Source organism: Syngnathus leptorhynchus, chromosome 12, assembly GCF_054491065.1.
Source record: "Syngnathus leptorhynchus isolate UIUO chromosome 12, UIUO_Slep, whole genome shotgun sequence".
Classification (NCBI taxonomy): Eukaryota; Metazoa; Chordata; class Actinopteri; order Syngnathiformes; family Syngnathidae; genus Syngnathus; species Syngnathus leptorhynchus.
The window spans coordinates 2,948,596-2,975,187 of record NC_141206.1 but is presented as its reverse complement, the minus strand read 5'-3'; the positions used below and the strand labels follow the sequence as shown (position 1 = coordinate 2,975,187).

At 40.7% G+C, this 26,592-nt stretch overlaps 1 protein-coding gene across 4 annotated transcripts; it reads right to left on the bottom strand.

Moving 5' to 3' along the window:
• Positions 1 to 6: 6 nt before the first annotated feature.
• Positions 7 to 25,936, bottom strand: ehmt1b (euchromatic histone-lysine N-methyltransferase 1b). 4 transcript variants are annotated; one of them, XM_085927126.1, is made up of 26 exons: positions 25,637 to 25,735; positions 21,259 to 21,346; positions 19,483 to 20,003; positions 18,856 to 19,084; positions 18,598 to 18,746; positions 17,708 to 17,833; positions 17,480 to 17,548; positions 17,278 to 17,377; positions 15,342 to 15,464; positions 13,854 to 14,131; positions 13,172 to 13,404; positions 12,649 to 12,855; positions 12,493 to 12,575; positions 12,283 to 12,389; positions 11,687 to 11,809; positions 11,436 to 11,537; positions 10,537 to 10,641; positions 9,433 to 9,587; positions 8,868 to 9,038; positions 8,483 to 8,627; positions 8,306 to 8,383; positions 7,347 to 7,462; positions 4,073 to 4,159; positions 2,759 to 2,837; positions 1,896 to 2,071; positions 8 to 1,582 (listed from the first exon to the last, which is right to left on the bottom strand). In XM_085927126.1, the coding sequence occupies exons 1-26, from the start codon at positions 25,712 to 25,714 to the stop codon at positions 1,393 to 1,395; spliced, it is 3,918 nt and encodes a 1,305-aa protein (XP_085783252.1). In that variant the 5' UTR covers positions 25,715 to 25,735; the 3' UTR covers positions 8 to 1,392. The 4 variants fall into 4 exon arrangements, with proteins under 4 accessions (XP_085783251.1, XP_085783252.1, XP_085783249.1 ...); XM_085927123.1 differs by lacking the exon at positions 25,637 to 25,735 and adding an exon at positions 25,861 to 25,936 and having other exon boundaries at positions 9 to 1,582; XM_085927124.1 differs by having other exon boundaries at positions 9 to 1,582; positions 25,641 to 25,843.
• Between the last annotated feature and the right edge of the window lie 656 nt (positions 25,937 to 26,592).

The window sequence follows — 26,592 nt, the reverse complement described above, 5'->3', positions numbered from 1 at the left end:
TTCATCAGAATCCTCACTGGGAAGAATTTAGTTATCAAAAGATTTTAAGTGTTCCTTTTAGTAGTCAGGAAGGGAGCAATCATCGGCCCATTTGTAAAAACTGAAAAGCATACAAGAGGATGTTTTTGCATTTGGCACAGCATTTTTTAATCTAATTAATCCAAACTATTTGTTTGCTCGCTGATTAGCTTCCCGTAATTTGCACCAAGGTTTAAGATATAATACTTTCAATCAACTGTGCTACATAGCAGAAATGTGATGTCTCTGTAACCTCCTGGAGTAATGCTAACCAATCTTTTAGCAGCCCATCACATCAAAGTAATTTTCCAATTTAAAGGCAAATGCCATCCCATTTTTCACTCTGACTCAACATCCGGCAGGCTCAAGTCAAAAGCTAGTTCAGTAATTTGTTTGTGCCTTAACTTAAGGAGAGGAGCAAGAAAAAAAAAATGTAAGAAAGAAATTGAGATATTATGCAAAACCAAAACCTTGTCACTGACAGTGTTGCATCCATAGGGGAAATGTAGGGAGCCAGCTCAGAATAAACACATTAGTAGTAAATTTATTGAAAAAGATACAACCAATTCCAATGCTGTTTGACGATCCACAAATGTGTGTTTGACGATCCACAAATGTGTAACAGAAAATAATGGAAGTGCATTTTTTTTTTCCACTTAAATTTAAAATTTTGCAGAACAGGTCACTGCTCCACTCGATGCTTAAAGATATGTTGGAAAAATCATGGAAGAAAATTATGAACAGAACCACTACAAGTACAATTTAAAAATTGGAAATAAAACAGATTAAAAAAAAATAAAAAAAAGTTATCGTATTTTACAAACCATGATAACCTAGGTAATGAACATGTACATTAAAAAGAAGAGCACCATTTTCGTTACTCCTTATCTGGTCAAATCCCTTCTCCCTCAATCATAGAATATTTTACCTTCCAACTGAGTTTTCCTTCAATAAGCAAGCGTCATAAAAGTTCGTCAAGGAAGCACACCTCATCTTTACTCTCAAATTAGCCCACCTTTGCACGATTCATCTTTCTTCAAAATGTTTTCAAATGTTAAAGGAAAAAAATATTTTTTTAAACCTAAATTAACATATATGCACTGATTTTGGAGGAATGGTTCTCAATAACAAAAATCCAAGTTCTTCTTCCCAGTGAAGTTAAATATGAAATGTAAAGATGTTTTGAATGTCTTCATTTCAGCAGTACCTTCCTCAGGGGTCCAATTGTGCATCTTGTTCACCATCACAAAAAGTTTGTCCAAAGGTCAAAGGGTTGTGTTTCTATACAGTACAAGTTTGTCTGTAAAGCGTTTATCTGGACGTTGGTCCATGAGAAGTGTCGCGTGTGGAAAGAAGCTGGGTGCGAGGCAACTTTTAAGAGGGGCTGAGGGGGCCGTTGGAGGAGCTGGTGTCAGGCAAGGCGCTGGGCTGCTGCTGATTCTCTGGTGTGCTATCTGCCTGCAACAAAGCCATGGCTGCAGACGAGTACTTGCACTTAGAGGAGCCACACGCGCAGCTGAACACCTTGCTTTTCACTTCCCAAAAGTGGTCGCCGTAATTAAATCTGAGAAGTGAGTAAAATGAAAGCAATGCATAGTCAAAAGTGTACATTGCCCTCTTATTAAGAATGCATGTAATCATATTCACTATGACAGCTACAAACAACTTTAGCCGCTACAACAAAGATGGGCAACTAAAGACCACAAGAAGCTCCAAGATGTGGATGTGTGTGTGTGTGTGTGTGTGTGTGTGTGTGTGTGTGTGTGTGTGTGTGTGTGTGTGTGTGTGTGTGTGTGTGTGTGTGTGTGTGTGCGTGCAATAATAATAATGATGATAAGAAGAAAAAGAATAGGGGAAAAAAAAAGTAGATTTCTTACCCAAGCTCTTCTCCTGCCTTGATGTTTTCACTGGCAAAGAAGGCAATATGTGGGAAACGCAAGTCCTGGTGTGTGGTGAATACTCTGCAGGCAAACAAGTTGGGCTCGCACATGTGGTTGAGGAACCGACTGATGTTGCCATAGAAGCGTGCATCAATGCAGTAAAGCTCTTGTGGCTGAGAGACAAGGATTTAAGAACAATATGAATTCTTAATCAACTTTATACAGTAAATAACATGATGGTCCATCGCTGAAAAGAAATATACTATGAGTTACATGGTAGTAGTATGTATACTAGCAACAACAATTATGGTCTGTCAAGCCACTCTACCACTGCATGGATCACTATTCCAAAAAGTCCTCGCGGATGGATCAACTATAATGGCCAGGTCTCCTTTCTTATGGCTGCTTGATTAGGAAAATAATATTCATCACGATTATGTTGGTAATAATTACAATAACAATCATTGAAATAATCTTTTAATTTTTAGGACAAAACAAGAAAATGTTTAAACATGTAAGAAATATAAAGATAATAAAGTTTTTGAAACACTATACGCAAGATCATTTTGGAGCACACAAAATTCATACAAGTTAGTTTTAAAATATTAAAATAAATGTATAATGTAAATATTCAAGCATGGTTTCCTTGTATAAAAATATTACATTGATCTTAATGGATATTAATAATTGTGGAATGAAATAATCATAATTGTAATTTAATTTTGATTAATTATGCAGCACGACCCTTTCTTACAATAGAATCGTCATTGGAAACTCACAGTGGACAAACAGAGCAAATATTTTACTTTCAATGTAAACATCTTTAGACAGGGTACCTTTTTGCATAATTGCAACTGTACCTTGTCATCCAAACTGAAGAGGTAAGCATCATTTTGCCTCATCTCAGCTTCTGCTTCAGAGATTATCTCACCTACATACCTGTTGACAAGCAAGAGTCAACTTCAATCACTTGGCAATATTGTTTTTAAAACACATGTCTGACCACCCAAAAGTTTATCAAATTTGAGATTTAACTCAATTTGATGAAATGTTAATAATTAGACTAACAATTAAAACCACATGCATCAAGCAGTCCTGACAAATTCCAATGAGAAAATCCATTAAGTTATTAAAAATATTTTTGAGTTACGGGGGCCTTCAAAGAAACCACCGCGCCCAAGGAGGAAAAACAGATTACGGAAAGTGTGACCAATGAAGTGTTCCTCGTTGACTGCGCACTTACACTTAGCCGGTCAACAGCCCACTTACCTGTTAGCCTGGGCTTCAGGAGCTTTGTTTTAACTAGTATTTTGCATTATGCCCCTATGTAAAAGGAATAGAACATCGCTCCCTCATTTGGTAACAACTGTATCAACAAGAAATGGTCATGCTACCAAAGTAGCAGCCGTGGCTAACATTGGCTGACACATTGGCTTACAGTGCAATTGTTACCTTAATATTACCACTGTTGTTGTTTTATTGAAGCTAGACAGCATTCATTCTTCAGAACTATACACTTACAACATACTGTCCTGCTCACTATTATTGGCACCCAAGTTAAAGTACATAATGGGGAATATCCAGTGAAAGAAAATTAATCAAGTGAAACATTTTATTTTCTATAAAGAACTTGTCCTATATTTATGAAAGAGCAAATAAAAATAATCTAAAACAAGAATCAATGGGTGGAAAAAATGTACTGTCTGCTGTGTCATTGGTATTGTCAACTGGTAAAACCAACGACAAAGATCTTGCCATCCCATTTTCAACAGTGCATAATGTGAATAAAAAGTTTGTCAAGCAGATAAGTGTCAAGAACCTACCTGGACATGGAAAAATTTGGTGACAGAAGTCTTTGGCGTAAATGGTAAAGAAAAAAAGGACCACATCAAACAAACAAACCTTTGTGCGGGCTAAATGTTTTCTGCTTTGTCAATTTCCCATTTATTTCAGAAGAGATTGTACAGATCATGCAAAATATGGATGGGTGCCAATACCGATGAGCAGGACAGTAAAAGCCATTATGAAGGGCCAAGTTTGACAATCAAGCTGGGGCATTTAAGTGAGTGGTGGGTGGGGATGAATTAAATGAGGTCATATTCAAATCTTGCTAGTGGTTTCAAAATTGAAAACTTCCACTTTAAGTGACAGGACTAAATAAGTGAAAGACTTACTCGCATACAAAGGTCCCTTGTGGTATGTCTTGTAGTGCTCGTACACCCCAGCCCTTCTTAGTGGTCCTAAAGAGCTCAAGTCTGGTCCTGGGTTACATGACATATTATTAGTTCTCTCTTGGTATATTCAGACATTTGCTTCCTAATCCAACGAGCAACCATATTTTTCAGACTATGGGTCTTATTTTGGTAGACAGAGCCCATTGCCCTGACATGAATTCATTTTCTTGCCAGCACAAGTCCAATCTAGCGCGTTTGGGGCTTTGATGAGCACATCTGAGTGTGCCGGCGCATGAAGACACCTTGCCCCCAAGGCACCTGCTGATTTGGTGACAGAAAGGAGAGTAGTCTGCACTACTGCAAAAAAAGCAAACGCATCATCATTTTCGTGCAGGGGCATTGATTTTGTTTGGCGTGTTTGTGAATTTGGCCGTTTCTGCCTCGCCCACCTGCTAATTTGATGAAAGAAAGTACCGTATTTTCAGGACTACAAGTTGCAGTTTTTTCATAGCTGGGTGCGACTTATACTGTGGAGCGACTTGCGTGTGAAATTATTAACACATTATTATATTTCATATGTTATTTTCAATCTAAACCGCAAAAGGGCACTCAAGGCATGTGTGTCAGGATTCAGAAAGCCTGGAATAATTGGAACTGCAACTGACGATGAATCTGACTTAAGCAATATAGAAGAGGAAGCGCCGCATCTTCTACCTCCGTATTTACCGGAGTCGTTTAAAAATGACACAGAGGATGAAGATTTCATTGGATTTTGTGATTTGGGGTGACAAGGATGGTTTGGTAAACTTGTTAGCGTTATTTATGCTATAGTTATCTGAATAACTCAAAATATGTAAACATACCCGGCGCGCTCTCAGTTCATCGTTTATGTGTTATGTAACATTAGCATACCGTCCAATTATTCCAACTGCCTCTATTCTATTTTTATTTTAAATTGCCTTTTAAAATGACATGTCTGTTCTTGGTGTTGGATTTTATCAAATGGATTTCCTCAAAAAATGCGACTTATACATATATGTCTTTTCCTCCTTTATTGTCCATTTTATGGGTGATGCGAGTTATACTCTATGCTTGTACTTTGGAGCGACTTATAGTCCGTAAAATACGGGATATGAAATTGTAGACCAAAAAACAAAAACAGGTGTACTTGCAGGCGCAGCCTGTCGGCCACGATTTTGGGGTACGATCGGGGCGCAGACAAAGAAATTGCTCAACGGGTGTGATAACTGGACAATGTTATAGTTATTTTATACATAAATGTTAGTTATTTTATGCATAAAAAATACCAGTAAGGGAGAATCAAGAATCATAAACTTTATGGATTATAATCCTCATCAGTGTCAGGCACAGCGGACTTAGATTCACATTTCGACAGCCCTGAATTTAATGCAAATGAGGGACACGATGGGGATTGACTGGGAAAAATCTACTTCCATCGGCCAACCTCATACAGTCGCCAAGGCTAACGTTGCCCGCTTCCCTACAGCTCTCCCATGAATAAACAATTTTTTCTCAACGGATTCACACGATTCACGAAAATGGTACGCCCAGTACTTCCAGTGCAACGTTTAACAAAATACGAAATTAAAGCTCCACCTTTTCATAGACTGCGTTCTGTGCTAGACTTGTTTTCTAAATAAAAAAAAGGACCCTGTAAGTTTCACTTTTTTATGTACCTAAATATACAGGGATGTGAATGGCAAATGTGAAAAAACACTGAAAAGTAGCTAGGGATCTGGGGGGGGCGATGATATCTAACTAAATAACTCGTCTACAAGTGAAGAAAACCCAATCGCAAATTCACATTGTGGCGGTGTAAAAACACTTAGTACTCCGTGTAAGTTATGTTATCAAGTAAAAATGATGTGACGAAAGTAGCGCCAAAATGCTGCCGAAAATAAGGCGGATATTGTCGCATCACTGCTGCCAGTTAGTTAGGTTCACAGAGGCAAGCCGATTTCCGTAAGTTGCTGTCAAGGCATGTGGGCGAATGCTCGTGAGTCGCCGAGGCTAACATCGCCCGCTTCCCTATCCCCCTACCTATATAAACAACATTTTCTCAACGGATTTACACGATTCACGAAAATGATACTTTTGACGGGAAAAAACACGGAAATCCGCGGACCTGTGGAAAATCCTCATCCCTGTATATAGTTTGGCTGGTCCTGCAACTTATACTCAAATGCGACTTGTATAAATTACATCTTGGATTGTCACCTCAAAATCTCATTCACTAATCTTCTTCGAGAAAAAGAAGAGGCATCAATAAGCCTCTTTTTAATAAGCGTTCTTGTTCATTGTGATCTTATGATGTGATCTTACGGCCCAAGTACCGTTACAACTGAAAGTACTAATAAACCAATAGTAGTCATGTCAACTAATGTGGCGTATCTGTAGTTTATCATGTGGCTTCCTTTTTTCACGACAAGGTTTTGCAGCATTGAAAGGCACAATAACTAAACAGGATTCTACCTTGAGTCATAATGCAACACAATTCTAGTTAAGGTAAGCCATTTTAAACATCTAAGAAAAGTTATGCAGTTTGGAATCTAACCGGAACTTGTTCTATGCTGTCAATATTGGTTATGTTCGGAATTTCAACCTTGACGCCCGAACAGAACTCTGTTGGTTGTGCCTATTTTGGGTACGAGTCAAAGACCTACAGCTCTTGGTCTCATCTTTGTGTGTGTGTGTGTGTGTGTGTGTGTGTGTGTGTGTGTGTGTGTGTGTGTGTGTGTGTGTGTGTGTGTGTGTGTGTGTGTGTGTGTGTGTGTGTGTGTGTGTGTGTGTGTGTGCGACTTATACTCCGGAGCACACACACACACAAACGCACGCATTCAATACTGCATCGTGCAGAGTAACATTTCCTTTTGATGATGCATTTTTCAACTGGTGTGTCTTTAATGTTGAGACATTTATAGTCCCAAAAATATAGACATTCTAAACCAAAACAGATCGCTTTTATAGTTTAGGTCAGGCGTCGGGAACCTATGGCTTGCGAGCCAGATATGGCTCTTTTGGTGACGTTATTAAAAAGAATACATTAGTACACTCAAAAAATCGTTGGTCTTAATTAAAATACATGCATTTAATTGTATCTAGCCTATCGCTTTTTTTTTTTTTTTTTTTTTTTAATGGTATGGCTCTCATGGGAAATTATTTGTAAAAAAATGGGCATGTATGGCTCTGTCCGCCAAAAAGGTTCCCGACCCCTGGTTTAGGTGATCAAATACTAAGGAAAAATCTTCTTTACCTAAGTCCATTTTGCACCACCCTATTCTTGCAGGTCCTCCAACAGGAACAAGCATGGTTACACTCAAAGATGAGAGGGGGCTTCTCGCGGCAGAATTCAGGTAGAAGACAACCGTCCTAAAAGTTCAACAGGAGTTGATGATAGTTGTCAATTAATCGATCAATCGTGACACCTCTAATCCCTCCTGTTATGGGCTTCATTCCCACTGCAGAGCATGATGCCCAATTCATACATTTTTGTATAATCCTATCTTTGTTACATTGTATTTCACAGAATGCATCCGTCCAGCAAAAATCTACATCATGTACAGACACAAAACACAAGGTCATGTGGCTAAGTGTTTATGAAAGAAAACATGGCCCCGTGTTTCGCTCTCAGTTTTGTCGCATTTGTGACATTTTCATACATTTTTTTTGTGCTTCAACCGACTGATTTGGAGGAAAAAAATAGAGCTGTGCTGTTCAAATTGCGTGGAAAGAAAATCAGCTACGTGTTGTGCAGGTCTGAATTGACCTGCAGTGTGAACAAAGCCTTTTTCTTGCCCTTGTACTCTATCTGTAGCATCCCACTTCTTCCTTGACGATCACATGCAGTCGTCTTTTCATGGTTGAATAAAATTGTCAAAAAAAATCTAACACTGGTGGAGCCTCTAAGACCTATTGTGAACAGCCATGCAGTTAGTAGCACATTAGCACACATTGTTGTTGCGATCATGTGCATGCTGGATTTGGGTGCCGCTCATAAAAGTGCTACAGCCGCATCTGAAATGGACTAGTTGTATCGGGGAACGTGTATATTTGATTATAGATACAATGCAGTAAAATACAATACTTGTTTTTTTGCTGATATCCAATATTTGGACACCCCCGGTTGTTTTTCTATCTACATCTAAAATTAAACCTAAATTGTATGGAACGCTCCTAGACACACACAAAAAACCTCTCTAATATATGCCTTACCGTATCATACCAGCAGCGCAGACTGAGCTGTCCACACATACAAACGCTTGAAGAACAGTCATCCTTGCAAACGCAGTACTGTGTTGTCATAAACATGCAGAACAATAACATTGGTGACTTGATAATAGGATAGGGACAGCAGGTTTTTTCTTAGGAATTTCTCAGGGATACACTTACCTGCAAGTGTGTTATGTTTCTATCAATGTTCAGCGGGGAGGTGACACAATTTTCGAGGATGTACTTGTAGTCAGCTGGGTAAGATTCATTGTCAACAGCATTGACACAGGGGAGAGGAACTCTCTCCTGCCCGAGAGCAATGTCACTGTACATAAACCACACACATGCGATATTGATGAGCGTCCCTGGCAGTTTTTGCAGTTTGGTACACAAGGCAAGAACTCACTTGCCATGAGAAAACCTTTTGTTTACCTCATCATAGTCACTCACAATAACCCTGGTTTGCATTTCATCCCCTCTATGTGCCCTCTTTTAACATTACCTTTTCATATGAAACGTTGCTTAAGGCCTTGAATTAAAAGATAAAGCACATGATCCAATAAACCTGTGAAGGCTTTTATCCGCTGCTTGAATGAACGTGACGTCGAGGGTGTCCTTCTCTTTCCTGTTGGCCTGCAGCGCTGCAAAAGTTTTTGAGTTGTGGCTGCAGCAGTCTGAAGGGGCTTCTCCTTCACGATTCTTTTGCAAAGCATCTGCTCCTCGAGACAGGAAAAGCCTGGAGGGCAGAGGACTGTTAACTAAATAAATTACTTTTCGCAGGTTGCATTGTACTTTTTACAAAACATTACAATTCAAAACGTAAAAAGTAAAATTCAGTCAATAGGTGTGAATGCTGGGGATTCCTGCTCCAAGTTGTGTGGTGACATGACAGCATAGCAGCAACATTGCCTTACTCCCACTGTCACCTTCTTGATTATCTTGGCCGGATTTCAGAACCTTTTTCAATCAGTTAAACACTAGTTGAGAAAAAAACATCTCAGAGTAAGGGCAAAGTATGCTGTGAAATAACAATTCAGTGAGAAAGATGCAATGGGGGGATTTGCAGAAACATGAAAGTATGACACCTGACATCAGATTGTAATAGCCTTCACACAACTTCAGCGACTTACACAACACAGTCCAGACGATTCTCCCGAGCAGCTATGTGTAGAGGAGAGTCCCCATGGATATTTACAGCGTGGAGATCACAGTGTGCGTCCAGGAGCAGCGTGGCAATCTCAACGCTACCAGAGAACGCTGCCCAGTGAAGACAGATATTTTCTTCCTGAAAATTTGACCCCATCCTAGAATTAGATGCTTGACTTCTTTGCAAAACAAAAGATCCAAAGTTAAGTATGTTTTATGCCGACGTCAGAAGACACAAATGTAGCCCAATAATCAGCCGACAAACGTGTCACAGACAAATGTCGTGTGCCATAGCCGATTTTGAGTCGTCTTGACGTATCGCAGATTCTGCAGTGTTACATAATCAACGATTGGTCAGCTGCAGTCTGAGACGGTTCACTACTACGACGACAAAAGTCTGGCATGTCAAGTTTTTTGTTTGTCTTGCCGTATAGTGTGACATAACCCACATCGTCTTTCAAGCGATTCTTTGGGCCATTGATCAATGCAAAAACTGTACTGCCCTCCGGTGGACCACAATGTGAGGAAAGATTTGTGGAGCTGTGGCTGAAATGTCCTCAGCGAATAGCAGATTAGCATAAGTGGTGTCAATACACAAATTTGTAACCTCAAGTTCTTTCAGGACACTAGAGAGTCCATAGTGCCAGTGTAATGTTTGCATACACCCTATTGGCGGAAGTTAGAAACAACAGTCGGTTTGCTGACAGACTATTTCTGCGTTATGTGCTGGAAGAGATGCTATTCATGATATCATTGTCTGTCAAATCACTGAAACATCACACTGCCCTCTCTCCACAATCCAGGAACAGGTCCATAGGCTCACACCCTCTCTATTTTTTTTTGGGCCTATTCTGCATATGCACGTATCGCCTCATGACAGCTGCTTGTACCGCCTTCCAGAGAGACCTGCGGCGATGGACTGACTTAGAAGCAGGCGACTGTTGGGCAAGGTCGGGTCGGTGACTTGACTTGTAATGTGACAGGATGCCGCTCCAAGACACAGAACAATATTTATCTTATAGTCTGACAGCACGGCCGTCACGAATGGCAAAAAAAATTATGTAATCTGAGAAGACCATTAGGGCAACCTTGTCTCTGATGCTGATGTCAGCTCCTTTGGACAGAAGCAACTTGACCTGGTTCACATGCTTGTACTCTGTGGCCCAAATCATAGCTGTCCAACCACCATCATCCTGTAGGAAAAAAATAAAACATGCTGATTAGTCATAGTTAAGCTTAAAAGAACACTGTGCTTGTCACATGATTGTCCACCAACAAAACATAATCATGTAAAACTGATTTTTCTCTTAACCTTTTGAAAGAGCCACTTTCACAAATTCAAAGCCAACCTTTTACAGTCTCTTTTGTGAGTTAAAGGCACAAACACAAGCTGAAGTAGACTCCACATTTTTTCAGCTTCCAAGGTGTAGAGGGAGTGGAGCAGTGAAAAGCTATCCAAAGTGGGCTGGAATGAAAAGTTTAACACCAAAGACTCACTTCTTATTTTATACATCACACGAGGCAGCTTTTGGCACGCATCATTATTTGGTTTTGGGAAGCTACCATGCAAATCCACAAGCTGTCAAATGTTGATATGCCAATTTGGTGTGAAAGGGGATAGTTTTGCAACATGTACTTTTTTTGACGGGATTGCCAATCACTTGCACCAAGTCAGACATTTTGAATATTGAATGAGCCAACTTAGACTTGAGACAGCCATTTATGAAATTTGCGTCAAAAGAAATAAAAAGCAGAATTACAAACGTGTATTCCTCATCAAGATTACCCCCAAAAATACATGTTAAGGTTGGACAGAATGTTCTTATATGTTGGCACATTGGTACGTGTTTATTTTACTATTATTTGACAAAAGTCACTAAACTATAGTAGAATCATAGTCAAGGAAATTCTGTGTCATATCTCCTCAGGAAATATTGCCGGGGTAAGTCACAATGAAACTCATAATTACATACAAAGTGTTACTGACCTGGCAGTTTATGTTAACGTATCCAGTACACAGAAGGTACTCAACAATGTTGTAATGTCCAGATTTGGCCGCTAGGTGGAGACACGTGAAGCCTTCCACATCCTGAGTAGATTAGACAATTTAGTAGTGACCAGTTAGGTATACATTTCTCAAAACAACAAATATGAATGTGACAGGCTGATCAGAAAGGCTTGTGTGATCTTTTTTTTTTTCTTTTGCTGTGTGCCAGCCGACAAGTGATGGTGAGAGACCTTGTGCATAGGACTGGCTCCAGCTCGCAGCAGGTACATAACTGTCTCTATATGGTTGTTTTCGCAGGCATCCATCAGTGGTGTTCGATGATCTTCGTCGCAAGTTTCCAAGTTTGCACCGGCCTTTAAGCGAAGAAACATTGATTACTTTTTTTAATTCCTATGATTGTTGTGTTAACAAACTGGAAAACGGCATGACATCAACAACCCGTCTTGTGAACTTTACCAGCACCCACACAGACTAAGGGGGATTACTTGTAACAGAAATAAGAAATGAAAGCAACTCTGTGAGACACGAGTCATCTGACCTTGCATACACAAACCCGTTGAGTCGACAAACAAGTTATTTTTAATTTGGTCTGATGATTGGGATTTGAAAAGCTTCTGAATTGAATTAAATGTAATCCCAATAGTTTAGGTTGATACTTAAAAAAGTGCAGGTATGATATGCAAAAAGAAATAGAAAAGCTCAAACGGATGGAAACATAACCTCATCTGATCTGGATGTAATAACGGTGAGTTAGTGAAGTCTGTAGGGTACAAGCTGTATAAATTAACCACTTCACCATAAGAAGACTAAGAAGATAAGTTCTCACTTGCACAAGCATGTGGCAGATTTCCTTTTGTCCTGCCTCAGCTGCAGCATGGAGAGGGGTGCGTTTGTTCTGGGACTCCATCTTAAAGTTGGGGTCGATACCGTCTACTGCATATTCCAAGAAGATGGAAATCATGTTTAAATTTTTCAATGAATATCGAAGAAAGCTGCCCGCGGATGATAGAATGACAAGAGAAACATATTAACTTACCAAGCATAAGTACAACCTTCTTAAGCTCTCCCTGTTTGGCTGAGAGATAAAGTTGCTTCGGGTGAAATCGCAGCTTCTTTGGTCTGATTAAAACAAGTATAAATGTGAGAAATGGCAGATGTCACATTTGATGTCAAATAAATTCATACTACATACTTTTCTGTGTCTAGAGCAAGCAGGATGCTTTCAAGAGTTTCTCGAGGAAGAACTGGAGATGGGGCTCTTGCGTCCATATCGCCCTGAAGTTCTGCGCTCCTGAATGATCCCGGAACAGCAAGGGAGTCTAGCCCGGGTACCAATCCAGCGCAAAGCGAGCTGTCTGCTCTTACATTTCCTTCACCCGCCACGGCGGTACATAAAGAACTGAACAGAAAAAAAACGGTGTCTTAATTTCACACCATAATCCATCCACGCATGCATTCTTGGTGCTGATCATCTTCACAGACCAAAGACGAACAACAGTGAATGACTTTACGTAGATTTGTGAGTTTGACTATTTGTTTTCCAGTTCACTTGAGCAGTGGTGCAATTATATTTTTCAAGTTTGGCTCATAAAAAATAAATAAAATAGAATCTAATAAAAAGGAGCAAATGACGGCCCGTAATAAAAAAAAAAAGCACTTTTAGGACACTCCCTAAGTCACTGCATAGGTCAGTGAAAAGGTAACAAGGAATTTACCTGCCAGTGGTTGTATCCGCTCGGCCCTCGTGTGCTCCCAGGGGAGCAGGTCCATGAGCAGATGTGGCGGGTACAGTGGAGGTTGTGTCAGCCTTGGCAATGGTAACCTCTTTGGCCTTACTTGCCTCCTCGCCACAGTGAGGGCAGAAACTTTGACCTTTCAGCACCGAGGCACAGGCACGGTGAAAGCGATGTGAGATGTTCATGTCTGGTTGGCATTCCATGAAGGTCCCCTGCACAGGCCAAGATAAAAAGGCTCAAGCAAATTAATTTTTAAATACTAATTGCATTATTTCAAAAGAATTTGTATTAATCTGTATTCAAAAGCTTTACATGCTTACAGTTGACAAATATTCTTGACATCCGCTGATCATAACCCCCAGGAGGTTATGATATCAAAGCCTCAATAAAATTAATCAGTTCATGAAGACTGTTACCATATATGGAAGATAATATTTATTTGACAACACAAGCTGTTCACCTGTAACTATCTAATTTTATGGCCTTTTTGTTATTTTCCCATTGTGTCATTGAAATAATGTGATGATAACACAATACGTATTTTTCTAAATTTGGATTGTGATGAAGGCCCACATTTTTTACTTAGGCCTTGAGCTGAGGAACCAACTGCAGACGTTCTTGACAGTATGTCCCGGTTGATACTGTAATGGCATATACTTACAGCCCTGCAGAAGAAGCCACAGCCAGGGCAGCACTGATGCTTGACCATGCCATTGCGGTGGTCCTCACATAGAACTTGCAGCTGAACAGAGTTGGAGGGACGCATCATTTCTTGCTTCAATACAGCCCCCTGGCAGCGGCTCAATTGTGCATCAACACTCTCCGTAGCCATGCACTTTCCATCTGACAGAATGAGAATTTCTCGACTCTTGGGTGTCTCCATGCGGCAGCTGCACAGTGGTAGCTCCTGGGCCTCTTCCATTGTTGAACTTGATGTCTCTGCAACGAGCAAAAGTCATATCCAAAACAGCACTTGGCGGTTCTTTGCTGCACAAACTCAACAGTGGTTTTCCTTCACTCTCAAAACTTACCAGATAGAGAGCTTCCGGAAGAAACAAAAATGTTTTGTACAGCTCTGTCATTGTATTGAACAAATGCTGACAATAACCATAGTATGTACTTTTTATTTTTTTATTTTAGAAAATACATTTGACAAAATGCTCTCATGATGGGGTGTGCTTTGTAGAACCTAGGAGGGAAATACAGTATTCCATTTTGGAATAGGAATATGATAAAATGTAGGAAAAATTAAGTGCTATGAATATTTTCCAAACGTGCTGTACAAAATAACATAAGATATACCGAGCATATAGACCGTTTAAGGGGAAATAAAAAAGAATCACAGAGAAAAGCCCACTAAATATAAATTTGTATGCATTGAATTGATTTGAGATTGGAAAATAGAGTAAATAACAATATTTGCTAAATACATTAAATTACAATCAACATCAAATTGTCTTCCTAACTGCTGATAAAACATGCACACATTGGATGACGATTGTGATTATACAGGGTCCGGCAAAATGATCTGATACATTTGTAGATTTAATAAAATGCAAATAAATTAAAGAAACAAAAAAGTTTGTTTTTATTTTCCAAAAGTACATACAATGCCGTTTTGTTTCATTTCCTTTTTGTTTTGTTTTCAAATAGTTATTTTGTTTCGTTTCAGTTGCTAACATGAAATGGACCGGTGAGCATCGCGCTTTCATTGTGGGAACGTTTATCAAGAACGAATCTGTAACTCCAACACAACGAGCGTTCCATTTGCGCTTCCGATTTGGTAGACATGACCTGCTCGAAACACGATCTTGTTATGGGTAACTAACTTCAGAGCCAGTGGATCAGTACTAAAACAGAAATCAACTGGCCGACCTCGCACCGCCAGAACTCCAGAAAATGTGGCAGCGGTAAGACCAAAATAACATATTTCGAAAATGAAACAAAAATGAAATGAAACAAAACGGCATTATATGTACTTTTCGGGAAAAAAAATAATAAAGTTTTTGTTTCTTTAATTTATTTGCATTTTTATTAAATCTACAAATGTGTCAGTTGCCGGACCCTGTATATGAAATAAAATATAATATGTGACGTAAAAATAGAAAATATACAGGTTATATTGGCTCCATCTGTCTTCTGAGCTCACCTTTGTCATCAGAAGGAGCATCCAGCTCATGGAGTGAAATTTTGTCTTGTCGTGTATTCTGGGAGTCTTTGTTTGTGTCTTCAGTATGCATCATAACCACAGCTGGAGGCCCAGCAAAGGACTCTGCATTTGGGTAGAGCAATAAAAGTTGGATGAAGAGCACGACTCAGTATTACTCTGGTATTAATAATAATTAGAGCTCGAAGGTGGTGAAAACTGAGGTGTCTAAATTGTGAGGACAAAATTATCAGGACTTCATTTATTTGAGTACATTATTATCTTGTCCTTGGCCAAAAATATGTGCATAGTACACATGTTTATTAGAGTCTATTTAGGGTTTATTTTCACATTATATTTCAGGGCTCATAGGCTGAAATCCGGGCATCAGCATTCAATGTGTGAGTTTGCAGGGTCTCTCCATGACCCCGCTTTTTTGTAATTTAAAAAGTAAAAAAAACCTAATGAATTAGTCATTGTCATAAATTATTACCATTATCTGTAAAATTGTGGAACATTAAAAGATACGGTACATCTGATTTTTTTCCCGTCTATTTTGACGTTTACCTTGTCATTGTTGATAATTGTGCAAGAAAGTAAACGCGCACACATACGCACGCACGCGCGCACACACACACACACACACACACACACACACACACACACACACACACACTAAAGAAGCCATAGAAATTGCAAAAGTACTTTGTACTGGGGATCGGGGGGGACACTGCTAGGCAACAAAGATCAAAGTTAAAGTCCCAATGATCATCGTCACACACACATCTGGGTGTGGTGAAATTTGTCCTCTGCATTTAACCCATCCCCATGTGATTTTGATCCATCCCCTGGGGGAGAAGGGAGCAGTGAGCAGCAGCGGTGCCGCGCTCGGGAATCATTTGGTGATCTAACCCTCCAATTCCAACACTTAATGCTGAGTGCTAAGCAGGCAGGCAACGGGTTCCATTTTTATAGTCTTTGGTATGACCCGGCCGGGGTTTGAACCCACGTCGACGGTGCTGTGGTGGAGAGAGTGAGCAGCACCAGATTCCTGGGGGTGCACATCAGTGAGGACCTCTCCTGGACCACCAAACGCTGCGTCGCTGGCGAAGAAAGCTCAGCGCCGCCTGTACTTTCTGCGAAACCTCAGGCGAGCAAGTGCTCCTCCCGCCGTCATGACCACATTCTACCGTGGCACCATTGAGAGCGTCCTCTCCAGTTGTATCGCTGTGTGGGGTGGTGGCTGCTCTGAGTACAACATGAAGGCCCTGCAGCGCATAGTGACCACTGCGAGTAAAATCATCGGGGCTCCACTCCCCTCTCTGAAGGAAGTTTACGCCTCCCGTCTCACCCGCAAAGCGGCCGCGATTGTGTGTGATGTGAGTCACCCCGCTCACTCTTTGTTTGTACTTCTGCCCTCTAGGAAGAGGTACAGATGCCTGCGCTCCCGCACCACCAGACTCAGAGACAGCTTCGTACTCCAAGCTGTCCGGATCCTGAATTCCCTCCCCCCCCCTCCACCCTCTGCTACATGACGTCCTGTTCTTTTGCGCTATGATCTGGCTGTCTGCTATTAGCGCGCTTGCTCCATTTTGCTGCTCTTATTTGTCTATTAATTTATTGATTGTTTATTTATTTGGGTTATTTGCTTATTACTTATTCGTTGCTCTTGTCTGTTCGTTTTTACTCTTTGTGCTGTTTGATGTGAGTGTTGTGTACTGTGTCTAGTCACCGTGGGACGGTGGGGAACGTAATTTTGATCTCTTTGTGTGCCTTAACGTGAAGAAATTGACAGTAAAGCGGACTTTGACAACCTTCCAGTCTCAGGGCGGACACTACTACTAGGCCACTGAGCTGATGCTGGCAGCTGACAAGCGGATACACTCAAGAGACTGAAATGGCTGACAAAGTACAGGTGTGGTTTCCTGGGAGTTCTTACCTTTGACTTTGACCATCCTCATGTACTTCCTAGATGGCCTGAGACAGGCATGGTCTCCTTTTGTATTTCTCTTTAACTTTTTTAAATTAGACTCTGTGCTCTGAGGCGAATGAAAGTATAGAGAGAGGGTGTCAGAGAAAGACAAAATTGTTTGAAACCAGAAGCATTTTGAATTATTTTGTTGCCTTCCAATTAGTCTTACCAAATCTGACTCCATGCCTTCCTCCTCTTCATCTTCTCCAGATTCTTCAGAATCTTGCTCACACTCAACCTAATAAATGACAAGTTTAACCACAAATATTTTAAACACTACCGCTACGTTGATTACTAAACGTCAAATTAATTGCAGCTCTTTTGCAAGTTTGTAAGATTCAGTATTTCCTCAGCAAGCAAGCCAAACCTGAGAGATAGACTCAAATGTTGAACTTACATGTAAGACATCAATGCCCAGTTCCTCTCCTTTCGGCTGCTGTTCTTCCTCTGAATCGACCAGATCTGACTCCTCATCTTCCTCAGACGCATGATCCATCTTCTCTCCATTTATGTTGATATTTGTCTAGGAGTTAAGACAGAACAAAATGTGGAAAATATAAAATATAACCTGAAATTAGGGATCCAGGATGACTATAACTACTTGTAAGAAAACCATCGTCAAACTACTTTGATAAAAGTTTTCATATTTAGGCCCGTTGTACACCAAGAAATGCGGCCAAACACGACTGAACAGGATAAACACAAATATAATGATCTGAAACTCATACGCACAGACCAGGCAATCAAAGTCTGCCCGTGGAGGTCCCACATTGAGGTCTTGCTGGGCAGAGGGAGCAATTGTATATATTTTGGTCAATATCTGGTGCCCCATGTACATATGTGTCTAGTCTTGTATTTGCCAAAATAATTCCCCTCTCTACCGTTTGATGCACCTGTTGGTCTGACACAGAGTGGCAGAGAGCCCGTGTCATTGGTGACAGATTGACAGACCTTTTCTCAACATTACATCTATCCATTCATCCAGGCAGTGGGATGCTGGGATAAGCGCCAGCACGCCCGTGACCCCCGTTGGGACGAGCAATATAGAAAATGGATTGATAGTTAAGTATTAGGGGTGCACAGCTTTCCAATAAAAGACGAATCAATACCTAAACTCAATAAATGGGATAGTTTAAGATTCAAGAATGGTACATTTTTAAGTGGAACATTTGACTCAATTTAGTGAAATTATTTGACATGGTACAGCTGTTGATTAATTTCAAAGAAACAACAAATCAGAAGCGAACACAAACGCATTTATATCTGATCCGTGTATTGAGCACATACCTCAGGCATCTTGGCATTGGGGTGTACCATCTTAAACATTTCCAACATTGTTGCCTGGCGAAGAATTTTAGGTTTCTTCCTGGGAACCAGGCTGTAAGTTCCCATCCTTCTTTTTTTCTTACGGGAAGACAGGCCTCCTGTGAAGACGCCTACATCGCAAGACAAATACACCCAAAGAGGACTGATTATTTTAAAATCCAAGAGGCCCCCCTCAAAAAGTATTTGGTGGTGTAACAGTGGGTTATTCGCATCTGGAACCTGTGTGACCATGTTGAAGCTTGGATGGGATTGACGTGTGCGGAGAGTAAGAAAATAAAGCAGTTGCTGGTGATGTCGATGAAGGGATTTGTGCTGAAGCTGGCAGATCCGAAGGAATCTGAGGTAGATGGTTCTCTGTTGAGCACTCCTGTGAAGGTTTCAGTGTGTCGGATGAAACCAAGGTCTCCATTTTGGCATTGTTTGCTTCTCTCAATTCCTTTTTTAGAAGCTGCCAGTCACACAAAAGTAAAACATTATGAGTCTCCTGAGTAGTGGTGGAAAGGTAAGGTGTGATTCAAAATTTGGAAGCTGTTCCAACAACATTGTCTGAGCTTTGGCGTGAATGCATCCCATGAATGTTTTCCAGCACCAGCAGCAGGAGCGTATTGTACAGTATATAAAACAAGTTTTCCCAAAAGTTTTTTTAAGAGGGCAGGGCAGGGGAGAGGAATTGATTAAGTTTCCTGAAAAAATACAATTTGGCGATGCAAAGATTCCGCTCAATGTCAGCATAATGTAAAATTGATATTTACCATTCACTAGGTTCGCATCCAAGTGCACAATGACTGAAAATTCTAAGGAGAAAAACATTCATTGTCAAAAAACAACAACATTGAAATCATTCACCTTTTGTTCGAGAGTGACAGCAGGCCTGGACATGGTTTTGCGAGCTCTGTGTATCATGATGGTGTTTGAGGCTGTAGTAGTTGGGGCTATGCCATTTTTAGAGTCTATTGTCTCCTGCATTGATGCAGTTCCTGTAATAGGGTCAGTCCTTAGTGCACCTAAAGTCTGAGGAGACCCAAAGGCTGGCAAAGAGGGGGGTTTGGTCAAGTGTACCACTGTGGGGGGACTTGTATGTGGTCGGATAGTCCTGTTGGGGGATCCCGCTAAACCAGACATGGCTTCAAAGCTGTCCTCATGTTGCGGTTTAACGAGAATAAATCCATTGCTCCCAGTAACAGAACCATGTGGTGCCTCCATGTCCGAAATACCATTTTCATTTACTAATGGTAACTCCTTGTTGTGTTCCGTTGTAGAACTGTTTGCTGGGCTGCTGTGCCTTGCGTTGTCACATTCAGTGCCAATAAGCACTGGTTCTGCACCAGGCAAAGAGGCCAGCCTGTCTGTTTCCCCTTTGTGTTCATCTATGGGTGACAACCAAACGTGTACATTAGACTGGGAAAAAGAAACAGTATAGTTTTACCATAGCTCATCCATCGATAGATTGAGATATTGAGATATTGCGATAGAGAGAGAGAGAGAGAGCGAGAGAGAGAGAGAGAGAGAGAGAGAGAGAGACAGACAGACAGACAGACAGACTGACAGATACGCTTACAACTGTATAATTTTTCTCTATCTTTTATGCCATTATGCAAAAATTCTTCATGACATTCTAAGTTGGCAATTCATGTTTGAGTTGTCTGAGTATTTGCCACCGTGCAAAAAATTTTTGATAGGTTTGAGGCTTGAGAGGCTCCATGCCACTGCTGCTCTTTTTTAAAACTTATATAGTTGAATATTGTTTATTATCAGGCTTGCCTGTTTTCATAGATGTGTGACTTGAAGGCTCCATGCCACTGCTGCTGCTCTTTTTTAATGTATTAGGTTTTCTATACGATTTAAGCAGTTTTAAATCAATTAGTGACTTTAAAAGTAAGTGGATTCTGTTGTTTTATTGTTGTTTTTTACCGTGGTACCAAATTAGTATAGAGAATCGTGGTAAATCACAGGTATTGGTACCGACTACAGAAATTCTGGTATCGTGACACCACTACCATCCACACCATTTTTTTTTTTCTCGTCAACTGTTGGACTGTGCTTGTTGACATTCCCATTCAACCACGTCATTTCTTTCTTAAGGACTTTGATTGATCGCAACTGGACTGTCGTGTTTGTCTTGTTATATGTTTCATTTCTCACCTGAAAAGGCTATATCAGTTCATTCAGCAAGGCTTGGTTAGGACAGACAGCTTGGGGTGATCATGATAATTAAGCTCCACACCAACTTACCCTGGTCTATCCGAACCAAGATTTGTTGCATGAATTGATGCATCTTTCTTGGATGAGAGGTGAAACGTCTTCCAAGAGCAGCCCTGTTGCAATAGATTAAATGCCTTGAAAGAGAAAAAGGGCCGTTGAACTAAATTCTAAACTAAATTAAATTTGCTGGTTTTAACTTTTTTCTTTGTTTTAACAAGTAATTAATATTCCCAATTTCCAGAACAAATGCAAACACCACTAAAAAACAAACAAAAAAAGAGGAGGGGCAGATCAACAGTTGTGAACTTTAATTTCTTTCTGGGTGATTCATTTGGTGGACAGGTAAGTATCACAGACGATAGGGTGTAGTGTGTCTTTTTACTGAACTGCTCTCCTGCATCACATATGTAAAAATGATACCTGTCCCTCCATTGTTTGCCAGGTCCAGTCCCTCCTTATTTGTTGGTTCTTCACTTTTGTAATTGCTTCCTTTGGCAAGACCAGTAGGCTAATGGGAGAAGAACAGATTCATCAGAAAAACCTAACATTAGACAGACCTTGAAAATACTATAGCTCATACATGTAGGTATAAGGATTTGCATTTGTGGGAAAAACGGGACTGTATTTGAGGTCTATTAATGTCATATAGTTGAGTACAACAGGGGGCTTCGTCTTCATTTTGATGAATACAAGGCTGGTGAAGAATATCCCATCAAGCATCCGAAACGTTTCTCGTCACAACGGAGGGCTTCAGAGCAAACCGACGGAAAACTGGGGATACTTTACTACTGCTTTATAATTGTTTTATTACTGCAGCATGTGTCACCTCTCCTAGAACAGATTACCAAACATAGGCTGAAAAAGCACCAAAGGAAAAAAAAAAAAAAAGGTCTGGAGTCCATAGTTATCAAATTTAACATTATTTTCCTTTCCACTTCATGACAAGCCCTTCTCAAATGGAATGTATGAGTAAAATGAATATTTCACCGGGATTGTAATAGTAAAATGAATACTTCACCGGGAAAACAGACTTCCCCTTGCGGGTATGTTTGTACACAAAATCAGCAGATAACTAAACACTGTGCTGACCGTGGCAGAAAAAAAACCCCAATATTGCTCTTAAATGTTTTCCTTCTGTTTTTAATCTAGTGAAGTCAAAATGATCTGTAGCAGATAAACCTGCGTTTCATGGCTTATCCAGAAGATACATGTGAACCAAGGGCTCAGATAGGACAATCAATCTAAAAACTGAAGGGGGCTGTTGCATACATTTACAGAACCGTACACAATTGGTTCTCTAAGCCAGGGTGAGAAAGCTCCATGTCAGGCCTGAGAGCCACCCACACCAAACACGCATCCCTAAGAACATCTCGTCCGAGCAAGGCTCTTTTCACAGACCCATGGTCTGAAAGAACTTTCTCTAAATTTGTGTGTAAAGGGAAATAATCCTTCAATTCATTATTTTCATGGACTGGTTTATGAACGGCTTTGTGCTCTTTCCGCCCCCTAGTGGTGGCCAGTTAAACAACTGCTATATCAGGAGGGAGGGGGAAGGGAGGCAGAGAAGCCTGTCTGAAGATCTCCGCCATTTTGCAACTGAATTGTTTACTGCCACAATGCAACCATCGCCGCAGTTTTACACTAGATGAGGAAACGTACGGGTCTGGAAGCCAATGCACGTCAATAGGAAGCTATCAAATGTGGTTGCAGGTGGCAGTCAAAGACCTCAAATAATTTTGGGCAATGACATAAAAATGGAAAAGCGGAATACCTTGGAGTTTCTGAAACACTGAGGTGGAGCTATTGGCCACAAAACAGTAACATAAAACTTGTTCATTAGATGGCTAGTTATCCCTTCTTAGGTTTACGCAATTGCTCAGACAATTCAGACTCCCTAATAAAAACACGAGGTCAAAACTACCAAAAGAGCTTGACAGCCAGTGACAACAAGCAGCAACGTGTCACTGTCACACGTGAGATGAAACAATGAGAAATGAATTGTGTTCACCTAAAGAAAACAAAACCTGCATTCCTGCCCATCCACTGCTGTTTTAATACAATATGATTGCTTTAAGAGCCCGATGAGATAGATAAACTGAACAACACAGCAAAATAGTACAAATTTATCCATCTTAATAGTATGTTACCTTTCTCAGGAACTTTAATTTGCTTTCAAATTTGATTGAATGTGTTTCTGTATCATCGTGAATTTCAGGTTCCTAATTTATCGCTAATCGCTGAGCAGATTGGCCTCTTTTCGTAGAGATGCAAATTATCTTCAGGATTTATTTAGGGAGAATGAAAAAAAACAAAAACGGTTGAAAATGAAAGATCCCATCAAACATTGACAAATTGGCAATGAATCTCTGCTTCTGAATGTTCAATTAGATTACTTCATGTAAGATACCGAGCAATCCTTGAGACACGGGAAAACAAAACTAAAAAACAGGGTACTGAAATGGCTGACACATTTTCTCGAGTGCAGACCTCTACATCGACTGAGGTCGTCTCAAATACTTTATGAAAGGAATAAAAAGCAGCTGTAAAATTCTTATAAAGAACACTTTGCAGAGACCACCTCAATACAAAGACAGCAGCAGTCAATCGAATATGGCTCGGAAGAACTCATGAAGCAACACATCTTATAATTCTGAAGTACAGCTACTTTACCTCATAAAATGATATGCATTCAATGTAACTGTCTGTATTATATGTACTAAGGGAAAGGTTTAATGAAGTGCAAAGGTCACCAAAACAAATTATATCTACACAAGAGACTTTATGGGCACTCTTGAATTCATGCTAAGCATAAAACCTATTCCATTGAGCAGCAAAGTGCAACAAAAACTAATCACTCACATCGTTGGCGAACATCTGGCAAACGTCTTCCGAGTGAACAATTTGCGCCCTTGAACGAACGACGTAAAAACAACGGTCGATGTCTTTGAAAACACTCGCAATTGTTCGCCGCTCCATGGGATAGAGGTAAGTCCAAGCTGAACACAACAAGCCATAGAGTAGATATGAAGTGGAACGACGGACAACTATCTATCGAATATGAGCGAGCGAGCGCTCGCCGAGTGCATACCTCTGCCACGGCTCAAACAACTGCGCATTTGCACAACGTTACAAACAATAGAATTTTTAGGTGGTGCAACTTGACTTTAAAGCCACCTAAACGAGAAATGGGCATTCTTATCGATTCAGTCTTCTGTCAATAATGTGCTATTGATTGTGGATTCATTGCGTCCGATAGCAATTGCGGTCAAGGAAATCAAGAAAGAAAATGTACAACCCAAGCGTAAACAGCCATGTATAAAATGTCTGCTGTCTTGTTCGCATAAAGCTTTTTGAGACATGATGGAAACTTCTCAGCAGAGACTAGCTTTATATTTACTGTTATTTCACTCCAAATACAACATAAAAAAGTACATATTGTTTTGACACACTTAACATATTTGTTCATTTTATGTGATTTTTGTCTTCTAGCATTTTAGGAGGATACATCTGATTTAGTTGTGTTCATATGTATGTTTGATATACTGCTGTTTTTTCAGACCCATACAAGCATAAGTTTTCTCCATTTGAGTACTCACTGATAGAGAGTACCGGTAATTATTGTATTTTTGATATAAAATGTCATCCATCCATTCTACTTCCAAGCCGCTTTTCCCGACATGGGTCGCGGGCGTGCTGGAGCCTATTCCAGCAGTCATTGGGCAGTAGTCAGGGGACACCCTGAACCGGTTGCCAGCCAATCACAGGGCAAACAGAGACCAACAACCATCCACATTCACATTCAGACCTGCGGGCAATTTGGACTGCTCAATCAGCATGTTTTTGGGAGGAAACCGGAGTACCCTGTAAAAACCCATGCAGGCACAGGGAGAACATGCAAACTGCACACGTGTGGGGAGGGGGCGGGGGGGGTTAGAATCGAACCCGCAACCTCAGAACTGTGAACCTCGGAGGCCAACAATTATCATCAATGTGGTACAGAAGACAAAGTTATGATTATTCACAGATGAAGCCTTCTTCACCGTTCACCTTTCGAGTCAGTCGATGCCATCACAACGCAAAAACACCACAGCGCCTCAAAGGAAAAACAAAAATCCACCAACGTTCAGGTGGATGAATAGTTATTATTGAGTCTTCACACGTTTCTTCAAATGTCACAGGAGAATTTGAGTATTTTGTTATTGTGGAGTTACGTTAGCCCGGAGTGCTTAGCAAAGATAGCATAGAGAGACATGACAATAACACACCAAAGAAGGTCTGCTTTACAGAGGAGGCACACCGTACTTCGAGAATAACAAATAAAAGACATGCCTGTTTAAAATGTAGAAAATAACAATGCTCACAAGCCAGTGCCATGTGTTTACAGTGGAAGCTGCCCAGCCTTGAGTGTTTAGGTAGCTAGCATACATAGTATTATATGCGATACCTACACTAACAGAGCCAAACACAGCAGCATATTCTCTCAAATATTACAACGTAATAACACTTTAATTTTATGTGAAGATGCTGACCCCAAGTCTTTATAAACATCGCTATGTTCGTATTTCTGTAGTCTGCTAACTAGCAAATAGCTAAACAGCAGTGGTATGCAATTGGCCACCACAGACCGGCAAAATTCTACACAGCCAAAACACGAACGGCATTGACTCAAAGGGCGAAAATGAATCCCGTTTTGGTTTATTTCGAGGGCTTAACACAGACAGGGGCAATAAATTGCATTCAACAAGGAGCATGTATGGACAACACAAGGAGCGGAGCTTAGCAGAAACCGCGCCTGCACACACCATTCAGGTTCCGGGGCGCAGCATCTTCCTACACGTTCAGCAGCCCTCCGGTGAGCACAAAAGCAGGAGAGCATAGGCTGGCAGCGGGAAATGGACAACAAATTCACGGCAGTTGTGCCTCTTTACCACAAAGCCCCCGCGTACAACGGAGTAATGTATTCTTCCGAGAAAAAAGAGGAAAGTGATACAAGCTTGCAGTAGATAAGGTTCAGTCACTCACCTCGGTCTTTACCGAAGCCATGGTGCCTGAACTAAGCTCCGCCCATGTACGCTTGCGTCACGTAGATAAATTTCCCCCGCCCACCCTCCGAGATGCGATATCACACCTGACTATTTTTATTTTCTATCTATCTATCTATCTATCTATCTATCTATCTATCTATCTATCTATCTATCTATCTATCTATCTATCTATCTATCTATCTATCTATCTATCTATCTGTCCATCCGTCCGTCTGTCTATCTGTCTGTTTCTCTATAATGCTAACGTTTTACAGTTACATTCAGTAAAGTACTAAAACAGCAAGAAGGTTCTTAATCGCTACCTGTAAAGCTAATTCATAAACACTAGTGGAGGCAGAAAGTGCTATTGACATGAAACGTTCACCCAATGTCAATAACAACCTAAGTAATGGCTACATACTAAACAAAACAAAATCCTTTCATCCATTTTCTATATCGCTTGTCCCCACAGGGGTTGTAGGTGTGCTGGAGCCTATCCCAGCCGTCATCAGGCAGTAGGCAGGGGTCACCTGGGTTAAAGGTTGTCAGCGGAACCAAAGACAGGTGACGTCTGGAGCCCCGCTCATGTTGGGGGATTCAAACACCCATGATTGCGACCGGACAGACGGACAGCCTACTTTGTATGAAGGCCTGTTCGCGTGAGTTGGTGATGCTGAACAACATGACTTTGCCGCGTTTGGTGTAACTTGCGTGTTTGGTGGAACCCTTG